This window comes from Nicotiana attenuata, chromosome 1, assembly GCF_001879085.1.
Source record: "Nicotiana attenuata strain UT chromosome 1, NIATTr2, whole genome shotgun sequence".
Classification (NCBI taxonomy): Eukaryota; Viridiplantae; Streptophyta; class Magnoliopsida; order Solanales; family Solanaceae; genus Nicotiana; species Nicotiana attenuata.
In genome coordinates this window covers 109723363-109742727 of record NC_031989.1, presented here as the reverse complement: position 1 = coordinate 109742727, position 19365 = coordinate 109723363, and the positions used below count along the sequence as shown (strand labels likewise).

General features: G+C 34.3%; 1 protein-coding gene across 2 annotated transcripts; it reads left to right on the top strand.

Moving 5' to 3' along the window:
* On the top strand, positions 9698 to 13967 carry LOC109232011. Of its 2 annotated transcripts, XM_019397641.1 has the most exons (6): positions 9699 to 10028; positions 11534 to 11604; positions 11715 to 11779; positions 11870 to 12355; positions 12427 to 12517; positions 13347 to 13967. In XM_019397641.1, exons 1-6 carry the CDS (start codon positions 9887 to 9889, stop codon positions 13431 to 13433), a joined length of 942 nt encoding a protein of 313 aa, XP_019253186.1. In that variant the 5' UTR covers positions 9699 to 9886; the 3' UTR covers positions 13434 to 13967. The 2 variants fall into 2 exon arrangements, with proteins under 2 accessions (XP_019253194.1, XP_019253186.1); XM_019397649.1 differs by lacking the exon at positions 12427 to 12517 and having other exon boundaries at positions 9698 to 10028.

Here is a 19365-nt window from a genome sequence, read left to right as displayed (position 1 = left end):
TAACATATAAAATATGCGCATCTACCAGATCCCCATTAAATATGTCGTCTTCGGGCAATTGAGTAAGGATAGGACCTTCAAGTTGCTTGTTTTCACTGCACAACTAATAAAATAATGAGTTTCTCAAATTCATCCAAACATTACATATAAACTTTATCACTTCACTTACACATCATAATGTGTTGGTATCCCATGATGCACATTATCATGTTGACGATGACTCCTGCATGGACCACCAAATTCAATACACCAAAACTAGGCATATTCTAACTGTCTGTTGGTTTATAACTTGTAAAATTCATATCTAGCTGGTATCCCCTGTGGAATATATGAGTGTTAATACAAATTCAATACATAAAAATAAATATCGTAACACAAAGAAAAATGAAGTTTACTACTCGGCTTGTGGATTATGTAAACTTTGGGAGAAATTATATCCTCGCTCCGCATTCGCCCGTGGAGATAAGTTTAGATCTGGCCAAACTCTTTCACATGGAACCTGTTCGGATAAAACTGCTCCAAGAAAACCACCCAATGATTGAGGGATATCCCTATTTTGGGGAACCTCATATTGCGAACATCTTCAACCTTGACGTACACTTCCAACATTTTTATCACAAGAAGTTCCCGGTGTTCATCCGGAGTCCTCAAAAAATCTGTGAACGTTTCATCGTCTTCGATGTTATACTCATCATAACAAGCAACCCAACGAGGAGTTACACAATATGGATATCTTCCGGTTACTTTATTATTCACCGAACGTTTGCTCACACTCATTTTTTACATAACAACGATACCAGTCTATCATACCTCATTGTAAGTGGCAACTTAACATGACACTATGGAGAACAATTATAGCGTACTGAGTTATTCTCCACCACAACTCACCCCCTCCCCCCCCCCCCCCCCAATATAATGAAATCTTATTTTTTTGCTTCCGGGCATTATGACAAAATGCAGAATAACTTAACGAACAAATATTTGGGAAGACCTGAAGGATCCAAAAATTTTTTACCTAATTCTGGAACTCCTTAAATAAGAAAAAACCCAGTCCGGGGTACATAATTGAAGTATAGCGCATGTATAGTGTTGATACCCAATTTTTCCCTATGTATTTTTTATATACTCAAAATATTCTCAAAATAGCATGTGTATGCGCATATAAGCATGCCCAAGAGTTTTGGTATTTTTTCCTAATTTTTAAGATTTTTTTTAAAAAAAAAAATCAATTTATTATCTATTTTAGCAGTACAAAATCCAACAGTTATTCCCAGATTATCATTTTTTATTTTATTTTTTTCATTCTCATATTTACAGCAAGATATAATTAAGGTGATTTTTTGCATATTTTTACAATTTTTTTTGGTATTTTCTAAGTTAAATTGTATAAATTACAATTATAGCCTATATTACAATTAACAATATTTTATAATTGTAAAATCATTTCCAGTATTTTAAGATTAATATTTATACGTTATTAATTAGTTCAGTACCTTTAATTTATTTTTTAAAATCATTTTTACTATTTTTATATAAAATAAAAGAGGAAAATTGACTATTTAACACATAGCCCTTTATTGTTTCAATTTTAGCCCAATTTAACCCCACCACTATCAGATTTAATTAGACCCAATTGACCCAATACCCAACCAAATCCGCCCCAGACCAATATCTAAACCAACCCGGCCCAGCTCCGAACTAATCTGAGTCGTTGATCAAATAAGATCAACAGCCTAGATCATCTTTCCTTAATTAAATTCTAATCTACCCCCCCCCCCTTGACCCCTCATTTTTCAAAACTAGTCTCTCTCTCTTCATCTCTTACTCTCCTCCTTCTTTCTAGAACCTTCTGGTTCATCTCCGATGGCCTTTACCCTCTCTCCGGCCACCTCCAGCCTCACCTCTTTCGACCACCAGCCGCCTTGAAGCCTTATCTCGCCGGTTCCCTCCATCTCTGAGACCCCATGAGTCTCCACCATACAAGACGGTCACTGAAGCTTTGCACGAGTTTGTTTCCGGCCTTTCTCCGACGGGTTTTGGTTCGATGGTGCTATAAATACCATTATCCTTGAGTTTCACAGCCAGGTTTCTCTTACTTCTCACTGGTTTCTTATGAAACCCTAATCTCGACCCAAGCCTCTTGAATCCCTGTATTTTTAACGATTTTTAACTCACGCCTTTATGTTTTGCACTACTCTCTACTCGATTTTTACGATGGCTCAAGTTTTAAGCGTTTTTGTTCCCTTTTTGAAACTAGGGTTTCTGAACCCTTTTTTAAAATCACTTTATTTTTTATTTTTCAGTACTAATTCGTGATTCTCAGTACTATTTCTAAACATTTGCTTAAGTCTGATGAAACCCTAGCTTTATATGTTTGTGTTTGTATTATTTGCTCGTTTGTGTGTTCTTCTGGTTTCTTCTCTGAGTTTCGTGCTCTTTGCTCTAATTTTGTTGCTAGTGTTTCATCCCCCTACCATTCTGTGTCCTTCGCTTAAGGTTTCTCTGATTGTTTACATGGTGATTTTATACTGATTCTTACAAACCCTTTTCGAGACTGTGATACTTGCCTTATATTGTGATTCTGCATATTTTCCTTATGGTTTGGTACTGATTTCGAATTGCTTCCTTAATTTGTGGGATACTTTCCTCGATTAATACTGGTTTCCTAGGTTTTCAACCTCGTTCATTATTCTGAAAACTATTTTCCAGAATTAAAACAGTATTTTGCCCTATATGGGTGCACAAATATGCTGATTGATTTGCCCGACCTATTTCCCTAATTAGAGTATCATGTACCTAGTCTCTATTGCATACTTTATGCTATTCTGTTTCCTTATATGATCATGATTGCTTATTACCGTTTGACTCTGACTCCTTAATTAAAGGGGAGTCCATGTACTGATTGGATTATGATTGATGCCAGTTCCTTAATTAGGGACTGCTACCTTGTTTGTTTACTCGTATTCAGTACTATAAGTACCCCCCCCCCCCCATTCTCTTTTGAAAAACAAGGGACACATTGCATATCACAAAAAATATACACATCAATCACATTGCTCTCTCTCGTGCTATTTCTGTCCTTTTCTCTCTTGTGTTGTTGTTGCTCCTTGTTCCTGACTGTCATTAGCCAGTTGAAAAGCTAGGGCTAATCTTGTGCTTATACTTGGCTTTTGCATTCTGCTGTTGTTCTCTTATTACTGGTATGTTATGATTAAATTCCATGCTCCAAACCAATGTGGTTATTATTACTTCAGTGTGTTCTATTCCTAGTTGTTTTCTACATATGCTTCTGCTGTGCAACGTGTGATTGATTCCTGTTTTGCCTGTTGATACTCGCATGCTCATGACCACTGCTTGTTCCTAATCCTACTTGTTATGACTACATGCTGTTACTATTTACTTTTATGTCTAAATCTGACTATTTCAAAGTCTCTTTAAACTCTTTTGATTTTGTGTACCCATGCTTGGTAAGTTTGTATTAAGTCTCTGTATCCTTTGGTGATGCTTATGTGATCTATTTGTCCCCTTTGCCCATTTATCCTTGTATGCAACCCACCAACTCTGTGAAAACTCTTTAAATTATCAACTTTCCTCTCCTTCCTGCACTTCACACTACTCTTACAAAATAGGTTCTACCCCCTTCGTGTGAGCATTGCTTTGGGTACCTCTGAGTACCCACTGAACTTTGACACACAAGGCTGGTAATCCCACACTGCACCTGTCCTGCATTCTGTTAAGTGTTTGGGTGCTGGTATTGGCCAGGAATCCAATGGGACCCCAGGGAGCTTTGCCGCACCTAGACCATGGCAAAGGCTGTGAAACTCGAAAGGAGTGGGGTTGGAAGAATGGGCCTGATTGACGGCTCCCTATAGAATAACTTCTTACTTTTGTTCTTTATTATTGTAATTCAGATACTATGGGTTTGTAATAATTTGTAAACGAACGATTGGGTGCTGAATAGTGAATATGGGGGGGGGGGGGAGGGAGGGGGGATTATGCATACTTAGCTTAAATAATGGGTAGAAAACATGCTTATAGGATTTTATTTACTTATCTGCGCAATAGATAACCTGTATAGGACATGCATCTCATTCACTAGAGATCCTGCTTTAGGTTCTTTACTTTCAGCCTGTTATCATGTTCATCTTGCGACCATGATCAGTTAATAACGAGCAATAATTGTAATAAGCGAATAATTGTTACTGCATTCTTATTGGCGTTTAGAAATCATGTTTTAGGAACCCCTATGTGCATTAGACATCCTGTTACTTAAGGTGTCATACCTGCCTGAGTTGCAATTGTCAAACGTCTTATTAGCATGCTTAACCTAATAATACAAGTATGGTTGACCGTTTGCGTACCTCTTTTGAAACTAAAAAAAGGGATCAAATATGCATGTTCACTCTTTAAGATGATTAGACAATGCATAGGACGCCTAGGCAAACTTTAGGCCTGATAAGAATCGATTAATCATGTTGTTACCAGTAACCAGCCTCTTTTAATCTCGAACTATGCCGCTCACATTCCTGCTTTGACTCTCTGAAGTTCACTCTGTTTTTATTAAAAACCTGCTCTATCTGGAAACGATTTTGAAATGGTGCATCTATTTACTCTCACCGAGTTTCTGATTTCTTATGTTTTCAAACTACTGGGTTACCATCCTCTGTCCAGAATCGTGCTATTTTACTTGTCCTGCACCTCGTTAAACTACTGTCACTACTTCATTTTTTTTAAAACCATGCTTTAACGGTTCTTTTCACTAACTCAACTGCTGTTACCTATTCCTTTTTGTAAAAAAAAAAACTCCTATCTTTGAGACCTTGAATGTGTTTGAGACGTGCTAATTATGTGTTCACTTGTGGAGGGATCTGTGAGTCTTTATTTGTCTTTGTATGTTCCCTTATGTGCAGTCCTATTTGTTATGTATGTCGCTTAGTATTTTAGCCTTTAAACCTAAGGGTTTATCCTAGTCCTTACCACATAGGAATAGTGGTCCTAAATGCCCTCCAGGACTTATAGGACGGGACGGGTAATATCACGCAATAAGTATTCGTGACCAACTCACACGTTTAATAACCTCTACGGGGTGGTAAGGGTAGAATATGGAGATGATGACCGATGCGCTAATATCTCATGTAGCCCCTTTTCCGAGGAGCAATTACTGAATATTGCATTGATGTGATCCATATTAATCATAAACCTAGGACCCCTCTCCCTTTGTTTGCTTTCATCTCTTCTTGTAAAACTATTCAAATCTTTTTCATAAATTCCTGCTCTCCCTGCTTACTTTCAAAAGTTTTTCAACTTATTTGCAATGTGGTATATTCAAACCCTTAATTGTTTACTTGATTATGTGAAGTCACAATATAACATGTCCGGGAACCACACTAGTGGATCTTGAGGGGTGCCTAATACCTTCCCCTCGAGATAATTTCTAGCCCTTACCCAAACTCTGGCTCTTCAAACTCAAACCTCTTCCTAGTGTCCTAATGCACTTTAATCATTAGGTGGCGACTCTCCAATTCCAAAAACCCAAATCCCAAAAGGGAAACGAGTTGTCCTCCCAAATGTCGTAAACCCGATTTCGCGAGAAAAAGGGGGCGTCGACATATAGTAGGCATTATATATTTAGCGCTTATTAGGTATGCACTATACCCATATAAATTATTGGTGGGCCACTCAAGTGCAAAAGAATTATTGGTGGGGCATGATATTTTATATATAACGCAGTAATTCACTACCCTATACCTTAACGGACAAACCTACCGATAAGATATAGCGACATGAATTACCGCACTATATATAAAATGATACTTGTTATAAATAGAATTATATTTAAGGTAAATGTCTATATTTTAGAGAGATCTTAGGGATTTTACTTGGTGGCTAAGTCACTCTTTTCCTATAAATAGAGGGGTCATATTCCATTGTAATTCATCACAAATCAATAAGAATTCTCTCTCTCTACTTTTCTCTGTAATACTTTTCTTCTTCATTTATTGTTTCATATCACGTTATCAGCACGAGACTCTAACTAATTGAGTAGAAGCTTTTGGGATTGAACATAATGATTGTCAATTGTTCCATGAACTTCCTTCATGATTAAATTCTGGATTTAAGGTAAGTATTTTACTTTATCTTTCTCTTTTAAATTCTTGACATTCTATAATTTAATTTTAAATACAATCAAAGACGATAAATTCTGATTGTAACTCTAATGGAGTTTGAAGAAAATTATAACCACCCAAAGTGGTAAAATTTCTATGCCTTGCCATGATCAAATTCATGTATGATTTTGTGCAAAAAAATAAAAATCCGTCCCATTGGATTTGCTTCATTCTCATTCCCTTAAGAGAATATGATAGTAGTATGTGATAAGTCTGAAATAAGATAAAATTATTACCGTGAAGGTATCAATGGATGTGGACGTGGCAATAGACGAAATTATAACCGTCATCATTGTGGTAATGAGAACAATAAGGATTCTCAAAATAATCCTTCACTATGTGAAAGTAATGTTTGTCATCGATTTGACATGAGATTATGTAAAGCTCATGTAGATGATTATGGTCCATTCATGATTTTAATGTGACAACATGTGATTTATGAATACATATTCATTCTTCAAAGAATATGAGCGTGCTAGTGGTAGTGAATATACTACACTCACCTCTAGAAGGAGGTTTGAGATGGAATAAGAAAATAGTGCCATTATTATGGCATGAATGGTCATTGCTCACGTACCTATTGTACACCAAAATATTTTGGTAATGTGATTATCAAAGAATAACATTAATGCAAGAAACATATCTTGCATGTAATTTTGACCATAATTATAATGGTATAACTTTCTCTTCGAAAGAGATATTCACCATATGGATGTTGATGAATTTGTGGTAGTATAAAATTAATTGAGAGATCTGAAAGAGCCAATTATTACTATTTTGGAGGAATACAATTGATTATCATGTCAATTTATTGTGTCATAGTCCGTCTCAAAGAAACTTATTGAGTTTCTAAAGTATTCGCGAAAGTGATTGATTATATATTGAGACTATAAATAAAGGAAAGATTTAATATCTTCTAATACTATGACTTGTAGCGGGGTAACATATATGTAAAAAGCTACCCGCTTTATTCTCTAGTTTGTACTACACAAATAAAAGAATATCACAATAAAGTGGATATTTATTGATATAAAAATCCATATCATAATAAACTTAGAGTTTATTGATAATTGCACACGTTATGGTATAAACCTGAACTTTATCAATATTGATAATGTATTCAGTTGGCATAATTGGTAAATAAAAGAGAATTCACATGGGTAAATATTAAAGAACTAGAAAGTTCTTTATGAATTCTCTTATGTTGCTTGTTCTCATTAATTAATATACCAACTAAAATTGGGATTGAATCCCATGAATGCTGGAAATATCAAAGGTGAATATGTGCCCATTCATCTTCCATGTATAGCACATAAGATGCATCTATGAAATGGTTACATGTGCGATTATTATTAACCCGCAACATGGTGTTTGCGAGGTAACTTGCTCAATAATTTAATTTAGAGCATAATTTCTAGATTTTCTATTTAAGATAGTTTATCTTGATAAGTTGGTTTACAACACAATTTGTTTAGCAAAATAATTTATTGAGTGTCTCTACTTAATAGCTAAACTATTGCTTATAAGAACAAAGTTATGTATATCAGTTTGATATACATTATATACGAAAGTATATTACATTCTCCCCTCACAAGTGGTTCAGGATCAGGAATCAAATAATTCCATCTTATTATTATTGATGTGCGATGTATATTTTTATTAACACTATAATGCAAAAAGATGGGTTCTCAAAGTTGAGGAAGTAAGTTAGTTTTTCTAACATGAAGGGGAGACAAGAATAAACAGTTAAGAAAAAGTTACGTGGAATGAATTATTATTTGTGCATCTAGATCCTCGAATAAGATAATATGAACTTGAAGTTCATAAAAAGATAATTCATCTGCAATATATTGCAAAGCATGTCAGACGCATTTGTTGACCCAAGAAAGTAACTATATTCTCACTGAGAATGCTCATATTAGAATAAGTCCTAGAATGACAAAGTCTATGATACGCTTAAAGCGTATAGACAAATCGGTTTCAAACAAACTTCTTGATAAAGAAGATGAGCAAATGATCATAATAAAGGAGGCAAGTGATCTAGAAGATCACATGACATAACACTTCATAAAATCTCATGAGAGATTCAGGTACCTGAATATATGAATGAAGAGATCTCTATGTTATGAAAAATAAGGAGGTTGGAACCGATATAAAATATTTGTCGACGACATCTATAATAGCGCTAAGTATAGATGAGGATCTTAAGTCTGGAGAAACAATTCAAGTAGAATTGGTTTCATATGGAAGACATGTAGTTTTGGACATATAGTTCAAACACTTGAAAATATAAAGTCAATGGTGTGTGTTATCACCTTTATCTATCTTAGAGGTCTAGCATGACATGAAAACTTGATATGCATTTAAAGTCTATTTATTTGGCTTATATGACTTAACAATCCCTGAAGGATTTAAATTGCTTAAAGCATATAGAATTCATGGTCATGAAGTACTACATCCTAAGTGCAATCTATGCACAAATGTATCTTGCTATAACTATAAGCATGATAATGTGATAGCGAGAATACCTCTATGTAGATATTGAAAAGGCTATTCCACGGTATTGTATGAAGATATTACATATCTATCAAGAATGCCGATTTCAAGGTGCAATATATTCATTCAAGTTAATATGGCTGATTTGTTTATCAATCTCTACTAACGATCTTTTGAAGATGGTGCACAAGATTGGAATGCGAAGGCTCAAGATGTGAATTGATGCTCTCATCATGGATAGTTAATGCGCGTTGCACTCTTTTTCCCTAACAAGGTTTTTTTCCCACTGGATTTTCCTTGCAAGGTTTTTAACGAGACAACCAAAAGGCGTATTTCTAAACATATGTACTCTTTTTCCTTATCTAGAATTTTTTTTCCCGCTGTGTTTTATTTTAGTTAAAGTTTTAATGAGACACATTGTTTGTTGAATAGACATTCAAGGGGGAGTGTTATAAATAGAATTCTATTTAAGGTGAATGTCTATATTTTAGAGAGATCTTAGGGATTTACTTGGTGGCTAAATTACTATTTCTGATCCTATTCCATTATAATTCATCCCAAACCAATAAGAATTATCTGTCCATACTTTAGTGATTTGTGTCGCTTGAGTCCAAATGAACCGCTTAAGCAGGGTCCACTACTATACACGCACAGACAATGTCTGACATACGTCCATAACCTATTACTCCCTTCGGTCCAAAATAAGTGATTTTTTGGATGTTTTCACACAGATTAAGAAATTTACCTTTTGCATTAATTAGCAATGGAATTGACCATGTTAACCTTTACTATCTCACATAAACACTCCTAATACATATTCCAACACTATTTACTCCAAGGACAATGTAGGAAAAAAATAATTAATTCATTCTTGAAATCTGGAAAAATCACTTATTTTGGACCACAAGAAAAATATCAAAAAATCACTTATTTTGGACCGGAGGGAGTATGTGATACACTGACACTTAACACAAAACCTACGCAACCTTAGATTCCTCATAAGTATAACACAAATATTACCACTAAAATAAACTTAAATAAACAAAAGAAGAACCAAAAAAATAAAAAGAAAACCTCAAAGTTAGATTCTTTCTTCTCAAGTTGCAAACTTTCACTATAATTAACAAACTCATTCTCTTCTTCTATTTCAATTTCGACTCCAATTTCAGTGAGTAATTAATCCTTTATTCAAATAAGGTCAGCAACAATACATTTGATTGATTATGGCAGACAAGCCTAGCAGAGCACTGGTGTTATACGGTGAAGGGTTGGCCCGATTTCTCAACCCGACCCATACCCACCTCCATTCTTTTGCTTCTCGAGCTTGCTGTGGCTTCTTGTCTCTTCCTCACTCTCCTCCTTCAGGTCTTTTATGCTTCTTTTTTTCTTTATCTCAAAATCATTACTTTTTGATAAATTTGATCTGGGTTTTTGTTATTTGTGTAGAGATTACGTGATTTTGAACTATTTTCATATGTAAGAATTTGTTCTTTTTTTTTTTAATACTGCGTGCACCGTGCACGGTGCATCCATGTTATGCTCACATTATGTCCAATTTTTATCAAGAGTCTTATTTTAGTTTGGTTATAGACAAGAGGTTCTGAATTTTTACCTTTTTAAAAAAAAATCCCAAAATCATTTCTTTTTTGATGATTTCAACTGGGTTTATGCTGTTTTTTGTCTATAATCTTGCAGCTTGTAGAAAATGCATGCTTTTGAACAGTAATCTGTATGCTAATACAAGTTTTTTTTTTTTTTTTTTTTTGATAATGAATATTATGTGTTTCGAGTTAGCTAGTCAATTAATCTCATTCTAGTGGTTTGGTTGGTAATGTAGCATAGAATATATATAGGCAATGCCAACTATGTTGTTGGATTTTAGTTTTTGGTGTTAACATGTACGAAGGGGAGCATTGGAGCAACGGTATGATTGTTTCCCTCGTGACCTATAGGTCACGAATTCGAGTAGTGGAATCAGTCACTGATGCTTACATTAGGGTGACTGCTTACATATCACCCCCTTGGGGTGCGGTCCTTCCCCGGACCCTGCGTGAACGTTGGACGCTTCGTGTACGTGGCTGCCCTTTTGGTGTTAACATGTACATTAGGTGCTGGTGTTTGTGTAGAGTTTTTTTAACAAAAATCTTGTTAGAGAGATTTAGAGGACCTATAGATTAGAACACCTAATTAAAAGATGAATTACTTTGTATTTGAATGAAATGCAGAGGATTCGTCTAATCGACCCCTGTTAGCTTGGATTGAGGTGTAATTGATTGAATGATATATAACAAAGATTCATGTAAGCAGTGTTATCGCTATCAACTTGCCTAGTTTTGCATTTGTTTATACTTATTTTTCCTGAATATGTTATTGTTTGATAGGGATCTTTACACAAATACCCCGCCAGATACTGTTTATTTTTCCTAGCTTGTATATATAGATTATAGACTGATTATATATAGTTATGCACATATTATACATATACTATACATCCACCGGCTATTTTTAGTTTAAGTGATTGCATGAGCGGCTACTTGGGGTTAATTCTTCTTTTTGGATACTATATAGTAGGATGCATCTTGACCACTTAAAAGTTAAAACTAAAGAGTCTTCCACCCCAAAAATCAACTCTATAGCCTGGTGCCTATTATATTTCTTGTTATGCTATGTCTATGGGTGGTTAGTGTTAGGGGTGGATGCCTATCTTTATTCATAAGAAAACATCACGATGTTACTAAATTAAAGAAAGTAATTTCCATGGACAGTACAAAGATCGTGATTGCTTTACACTTCTTGCTTAGAATCAAATTACTTCATTTTGTACTTTTCATCTGTCATTTTTTGGTGTTTACTTGGGCATTAGATTGCAGAAACCGATGATGCAAGAATAGTCAGAGAATTTGCTGAGCTAGTGGATGCAAGTGAAGCTTATCTTAACCTGGTGAGATGCAATTACTCTGCTTATAGCAATTAATAAAAAATGCATGAAATTTCTTAGCTTAATGAACACACATTGTGCTAAAGATCTCTTCTTTTTTGTCTCTTCTTAAGAATGGGGTAGAAATTTCTGAAACGCAAACTCAGGAGAAGTATGTAGCGGCTACCATATCAGAGAGGTAGGCAACTTTTCTTTACATGGTGGAGTTTCGTTGATTTAAATTATTTACATTGTTAAAAATACCTTCTTGAACAAAATGTCGTTTCAGGTTTATGGGGATGAAAGCTGCTGTCATCAGTGATGATCTCAGATTGAAGAGTTTCTGTGATAAGCTCGGCTTCACCGCCGTAGAGTTGAATGAGGTAATTGGTAGCATTATTGACCAGGTCGAGTCCTCCGTCTTGGCTTCCAAATTGGTAGAGTTGCTGGGTTTTCAACAAGGGAAGACCTTAGAGTCGAGCCAATTTGATTTGGTTATCCTTCACGTTGGAGCTGGTCAAAGGACAAATGGCCTCAAAGACTTGGATCATGTCAATCGATTGGTCGGCGATTTAATGCAAATGGCACATCCCGGAACGGAAGTAGGTTCTAGGTTGCACATGTCAGTTGTATTGAGCTATGGTGTTGTTCGCGAGGATGATGATTCCATGTATTCCATTGCTGACACTAGACCAGAGAATAACTCTAAACTTTCCCGTATTTTCCCTCGTCAAAGTTATACAATTAAAGAAGGAAAACCACGACTGAATGTTAGGTAAGTGCAATCTTATCGCTTTCATTCTATGCCGTCCACGCATTAGTGGTATCTGACGTATTCTTTAACAGGCTGTATTGCCCCATGTTAGTAGCCCAGTGGCAGAATGCTGTTACTCGAAAGGATATGGTAGAGGCATATTCATACAAGGATTTCAAAGAGGTATCCAGGATTAAGAAGAGCTTAATGATTTATACATCATAGTTTGTGTGATCTTGCCCTATGTTGCGCGGACTCTCCAAAATGTAGCCGCACCCGTGTCGGATCCTTAAAAAATGCATTACTTTTGGAGGATCCGACACGTATCCTGCCACATTTTTGGAGAATCCGAGCAACATAGATCTTGCCTGGTTTTTCATTGATCCATAATAAGTTTAGTTTCCCAAAGAAAAATTACAGTTCGATAAAAATGGTGCCAAATTCGATGCCACGTTTTGTTTCCTTGGTCAGTCTAATTGTGGGAAAATTACACTGGACGTGGTAACGTGTCAACTTGTGACTCTAAATTAATCTTGTATTAAATATTTACAAGTTTAATATTTTTCTTTGTCTTTTTTAATTTGTCTTTTCCTTTTACAATCTCAAAAGAGAAGTGTCTGCAAAGTATGATTTTGTTTGAGGTTTCTGGCTCGGAAATATATATTTAGTGAAAAACAGCCTTGGCTCCCGTGGAGTAAGTCAAAGAATCCCTGTTACTTATCATGGCAAAAGGTCAGTCATTTTATAAAAAACTGAAACTAAAATAGTGATTTAAGTATTTTTGGAAGATTTTTACATGCTACTGATTGAAGGTATTACATGTGTATCGCATTCTATTCAATGTGCAGAACCCGCATCGATTCTGTTTTGGCATTTTAATTACTCCTAGTATCCCTGATTCTGTGCTTGATCTCTACACTGTGTCTCTATTACATAAATTCACAAGAGTTATTGTCTGCTAACATTGGATATATAAGGAAACTAATATTCTGTATTGTCGTCTTTGAAACAGCATGGCGCAAACCTTGTTATTCCAGCTGATAGATTTTTACATGAAGTGGCATTTAAGATGTGGAAGGCTCCAAAGTACGGGGCTTGAGGTAGAAGTGCAGGGAAAGCGTTGGCAAAAGATCTGCACGAGATGAAAGACATTCCGACATTCTGAATCCAGATTTGTCATTTTGGACCTTTATTTTGATAAATGAGGCGTGATCGTAGCAGGGGACGCCTCTGATCACCAAATAATGAGGCTTGATCGTAGCAGGGGACGCGTCTGATCACCAAATAATGCCTTCCTAGGAATAACAAGAACTAATAATCAGTCAACTGGATTTCATGGCATCTCTTGCAGTTGTCATTTTCTACTTTTTTTGTATAAAATGTACTCTTGTTGGCAAATCAGTGGTGTGATAATTCTAATGGTTTTTCTTGCAGCTGTCCTTTTCTATTTTTTTTCCGCTACTTCAGCTTACAGAGAACATGACCCTCGATAGGAAGGTGTGGAGGACGAGTATTAGGGTTGAAGATTGACAAATAGTCGTAAGTCTCTCCTAGGCGTGCCAATAATACTAGTTCCATTGTTGTATTTTCTTATTCCTGGTCCGTTATTAGTACATGTTGTGTTATTCGCTTCCATTACCCTGTTATCTTGTTGTTGTTATCTTGTTGTTGTACTTGTTTGTTGCTTTAGTTTCACTATTCTTTAAGCTGAGGGTCTATCGAAAACAACTTTTTTATCTTTATAAGGTAGGGGTAAATGTGTGCGTACACACTACTCTTTCTAGAACTCACCCGTGGAATTACGCCGATTTATTTATTTATTTTTGGTTGTTGTTGTAGTTGTTTAGTGTGTGCAAACTAAATCAGAGTTTGTGGTGAAGAAAGGCTCATGCTTCGCATTGCATGTTGCACATTGCATCTTGCCTTTATTTTGCTTTAAATAATGCTCTTTAATCTTGGATTTTCCTTTTGAATCACTAGAGAAGTACTATAAAGTTCACCCTATTGAGGACAACAACAAATTAGTCTTACGGCAAAATTTATTTTTCTTCCTTTCTTTTGTCTATCGAAACAATCTCTCTGCCCTCTAGGGTAGGGGTTAGGTATGCGTACACACTACATTCCCTAATGGACAACGAAATTGGAGCAAACCTCAGAGGACATTGGTCAAATTCCAGTCATATGTCTAAGCCTTGGTAGGTAAAGTTATTTGATACTTGTATTAGCATGAACTCAGCGGAATAGTTGAGATGTGCACAAATTTGTCCATTATATCACCGTTAATTAAAAAAAAAAGGAGGATCACATTATTGGGATCAGACAATGTCACTGTCCAAGAGATCTAAAGCAATGTTTTTTTTTGGTAATTAAATTTCTTTATTTACCAAGTAAATATATACAAGCAGATCAAAACAAAACTATAGCAGTTTGGACAGATGGCCCCAAACCTGCATCTTCATCTCATTCTAATACTTCTATCACTATCACTTTGCTATGTTATATACAGATTTAAGGGTAAAAATTCAACCCAGTTATCTTCTGCCGTAATCTAACACACGAGGTGCTATGACAATACACCTCTTGGATAATGTGCCTAACTATACTTATCGTTGCTTTGCTCTTTCCTTGGAACATTCGCATATTCCTCTCTATCCATATAGCATTGATAGTTGCTGCGAGTGTCATCCTGTAAATTTGGGCTTCAACAGTTTTCCCTTTCCCCTGTTTCTTTGCCCATTCCTTCTCTATTTGCCATGCCATAGGCTGTCTAATCAAACCTTGCCACTGCAGAATCTTCTTCCATATAGTAGCTGAGACTGTGCATTCAAAAAATAAATGTTCAATGGTCTCCGGCACTGCTTTACAGAGCATACACCTTAAATCCCCAATCTGCTTCCATTGTGCCAATCTGTCTCGCGTGAGTAGTCTGTTGTTCAGAGCGAGATACAGTATAAAAATCCATCTAGATGATCCCTGATTGTTGCATATGAGTCTTCTCCATTCCACCTTTTGAAACTCCCCTCTCAATTTGTTATAAATCACCTTCGTAGAGAACTGCTGCATGCATTTGACATCATCCCCCATATAACCTGCATCAATATAAGTTTCCTTAGCCTTCAATATTTTCCTCACCACCCATGAAGCTTGTGTTGCTCGTGCATTCCAAACGGCTCCATCTTTTATATAGTAGTTGTGTATCCATTGGACCCATAGCTTGTCTTTCTTTTGACAAAGATTCCATAACATTTTACAAATGGCAGCCTTGTTCCAAGTTCTCACATCCAAGAAGTTGAGCCCTCCTGCTGTCTTGGGATAACAGAGTTTGTCCCATGCTATTAATGCTTTCTTTGTCATATCTACACTCCCTGTCACCTGTACCGAAAATAGGACAGATTTGATCAACTGAACTCTACCAGCATAGCTTAGTAGTTTCGAAGTCCATGAGGTGACTCTGCCCATAATCTTATCAAAGAGTAGCTTGTATTGTAAAACATTGTCCTTTCGGTACTCAGGGGGACCCCTAGGTACCTAAAAGGCATTTCTCCTTTTGCAAATCCCAGCACTTGTATATATTGTTCTGCTCCTCTTCATGCACTCCTCCAAAATAAATGGAGCTTTTTTCTATGCTTGCCTCTAGGCCCATTTATGATGACTGAATATGAAACTGACCTTATACATGCCATTACTCATTGTACAAATTTAATAGGGAAGTGAAGATGAGTGAGGATCTAAAGCAATGTTGTCAAAGATAAGACTCATACTATAAGACCATAAAAGTCCAATTAAATAAAGACTCGTCCAAATATGTGATCAGTCATTCCCCTGGAAATTTGAGATTCGAGTAAGCTGTATTTTCTGAGAATTAAAAAAAAAAGGTCAATCCGGTGCACGAGTTCAAACCGTGGAATCAAAGACTTCAGTGATATGAAAAATAATTTTACAACTTTACTGATTCAACTAGTAAAGTTCAACGACCATGTATTAGGAGGGGGAATATCTGAGAATCATATCTTTAGTGACTTTACTTTAGCCTTGACACGGATGCAATCAAGGCTAAAGTAGCAATGCTAAATATGTTGAGTAAAAGTTAGTTTTCTCAATTATGCGAGATAACACGTATCTAGTGAAATAGTCAAGATATGCACAAACTATTTCGGATAACACTGTTAAAAAAAAATATAATCTTAAGATCATTGGAAAATCTACTAGAATTACAATTCACCAATACCAGTACAATTGCAGTTTGTCTAATTCCAGTACTATTCAGTAGCAAATTTTGGTACAACCAGAACTACACCGTCACAATAACTTGTTTGGCCAAGCTTTTGGGATGTCAAAAGCACTTTAAAAAAAAAATTTAAGGTGTTTGGCCAAGATGGAAAAGTACTTTTGGCCTGCAACAGAAGCAATTTTTCTGTTTTTGGGAAGAAGCAGAAAATTCTAACTTCTTGCAAGAAACAGAAGCATAAGCAGAAAATTAATTTATTCAAGACGACTATCCTCACCATAAATTTATATTTTCCAAATTATCCCTTACTGATTTAAGCTTTTTCCTTTCTTTTTTGTTTCTAGTTTCTACCATTCTTTTAAAATAGAGATATCATATTATATGTTAATATATTGTAACTTTCCAAATTCTTTTTTGACTTTTCTTGGTTTTGATTTTTTTCTTTGTGTAATGTCTCATAACCTTCAAAATTATCTTTTTCTTTTTTCACACTAAAACAAATTATCTACATCCTTCTTTGGATTATCAATTCTCTTCCCGCAAATAATCATTTATAATTTCTTCTATCACAGGCTATTAATTCTCGAATCTTTAAAATATTTATCAAATCTAATTTGTGAAAATTACCTACAATAGGTAATAAATTTACAATTGCATTTTAGTAATATATATATATATATATTACTAAAAGAAGAAGAAAAAGCCTTCACATTAAGTCAAGTGACAATCTCACAATAGGTCACTTGACAATTTAGGACAAAGTTAGTTACATTAGGTAATACTTAGTTGTTGTTTTTTTTGAATTTAAATTTAAAAAAAATTAAATTATGCATATGTGTTGTTAATAATTAGTTACTCTTTTTGAATTTGAATTTTAACATACTTAACTTTTGCTTTTACGAAAACAAAAAATTTTATATACCTAAAATTATTTATATTTTATGCTCAATGCTATCTTTCAAGTTTGACACTTAGAATTATTTTGTTACAACTACCATGGCTATACATAATTTCATCTGACGACATTCTTCTACTGATAAGGAATTCAACTATTATGCTAATGAAGATATTATTACAGATATTGAGGAAGGAGATGCGCCTTCTGGTATTCCTTTAGAAATGCAAGGCAAGTCTTCTACTAATATGGAGGCGTTGTGTGATAGAATTAGAGATGAAATTGTTGACAAATATTATCATGTGTGAGTAACTTTGCTTATTATTTTATGGTGGATTATCAATATGTAGTAATTTGTGGAATAGACTTCTAATTCATAGGAATGATGACAATATAATAAGTGAGTATACTAATATTATATGCTTTGGTATAACTATATATGTTATATTGATTTAAATCTTTAATATGTATGTTTACTTTATGTTTTATATTTTAATTAAATCAAATAAAAAATAATAAAAGTCTCTTACGATAAATATTTAAGTTCATTTTTCTCTTTAAAATAATTATAAGACCTTGGTACTATCCTTTTTGGTAATTTGACACTCAAAATTACGTTTTAGAAAGATTTGCCAAACATAATTTATTTATCAAATATTGCAAAATAGTACTTCTTAAATAAATTGGTCAAACACAAACTTTTTTTAACAAAAGTATTTTTCAAAATAAGCAGTTTTTGATAGTTTGGTCATACGAGCTCTAAGTGCTCAAAGATAAAGGCTAGGAAGAATACATATCGTTGAACTGAAGGAGAAATAGAAATTCATATATTGAATGTACTCCTAAGAGATTTTCATCTTGCACCAACCAATATCATTTTTTAAAGGATTAAAATCATTTACACCCTGAATTTTGCTTTTAAATAACTCTCCCTTTACTTTCAAACTCTAGTTTTATAATAACATTCAAATAATTTCACCGTCATTCTAAGTGATATTACAAACTTCTACCATATTTAATCAATAATGACCCTTAAGTATTATTTCATTTATGTTGATTAAACTCTAATTTTAATATAATAACATTCATATCTCACCGTCTATCTGAATGAAACTTCTTCGATATTTAATCAATAATGACACTGTTAGGGTGCCGCTTATGTATTTGGCAAATTATTATGAAAATAGTTAAATAACATAGAACTTGAATGCAANTTGCATGCGTTAGGGAGAAATAAATTAAATTTCAAATGGTCTAAAAAAGGTACGGGAAATATACTATGTGTTGAATGGCCTAGACTTCTTTGTGTGTTTACTCCACTAAATTTTGGTAAAAAATCTAATTTTGGTGATCCAACCAATTTGAACAGTAGAAGTTTTTCCTAAGAAAAAAATATTTATGTGCAAGTCTTTAAAAATATCCAGCTAAATACAAGTATACAGCTACAATAACATACAACTTAAATGCAAATTTTATACAAAATTTATACAATATGTCTTTTGTATATTATGTATCTGATTTATACATAGTAAAAATAAATTTCATACAACTAATTATATATTATATAATTTATCTACAACTTTCACACATTATTTCTACCCAGTTAAATACAACTAGAATAACATACAACTTAAATATAAAATTTATACAATATGTCTTTTGTATATTTGGTATCTGATTTATACATAGTAAAAATAAATTTCATACAACTAATTATGTTATACAACTTATCTACAATTTTCATGTATTATTTCTACTCAGTTATATACAACTACAATATCATACAACTTAAATATAATTTTTATACAATGTTGTTCAACTTTCATACAATAGTTAAATAAATAAAATAAAAAAATATAAACAACATAATACAATTTTTTTACAATTTTACTACAATTTCGTAAATAT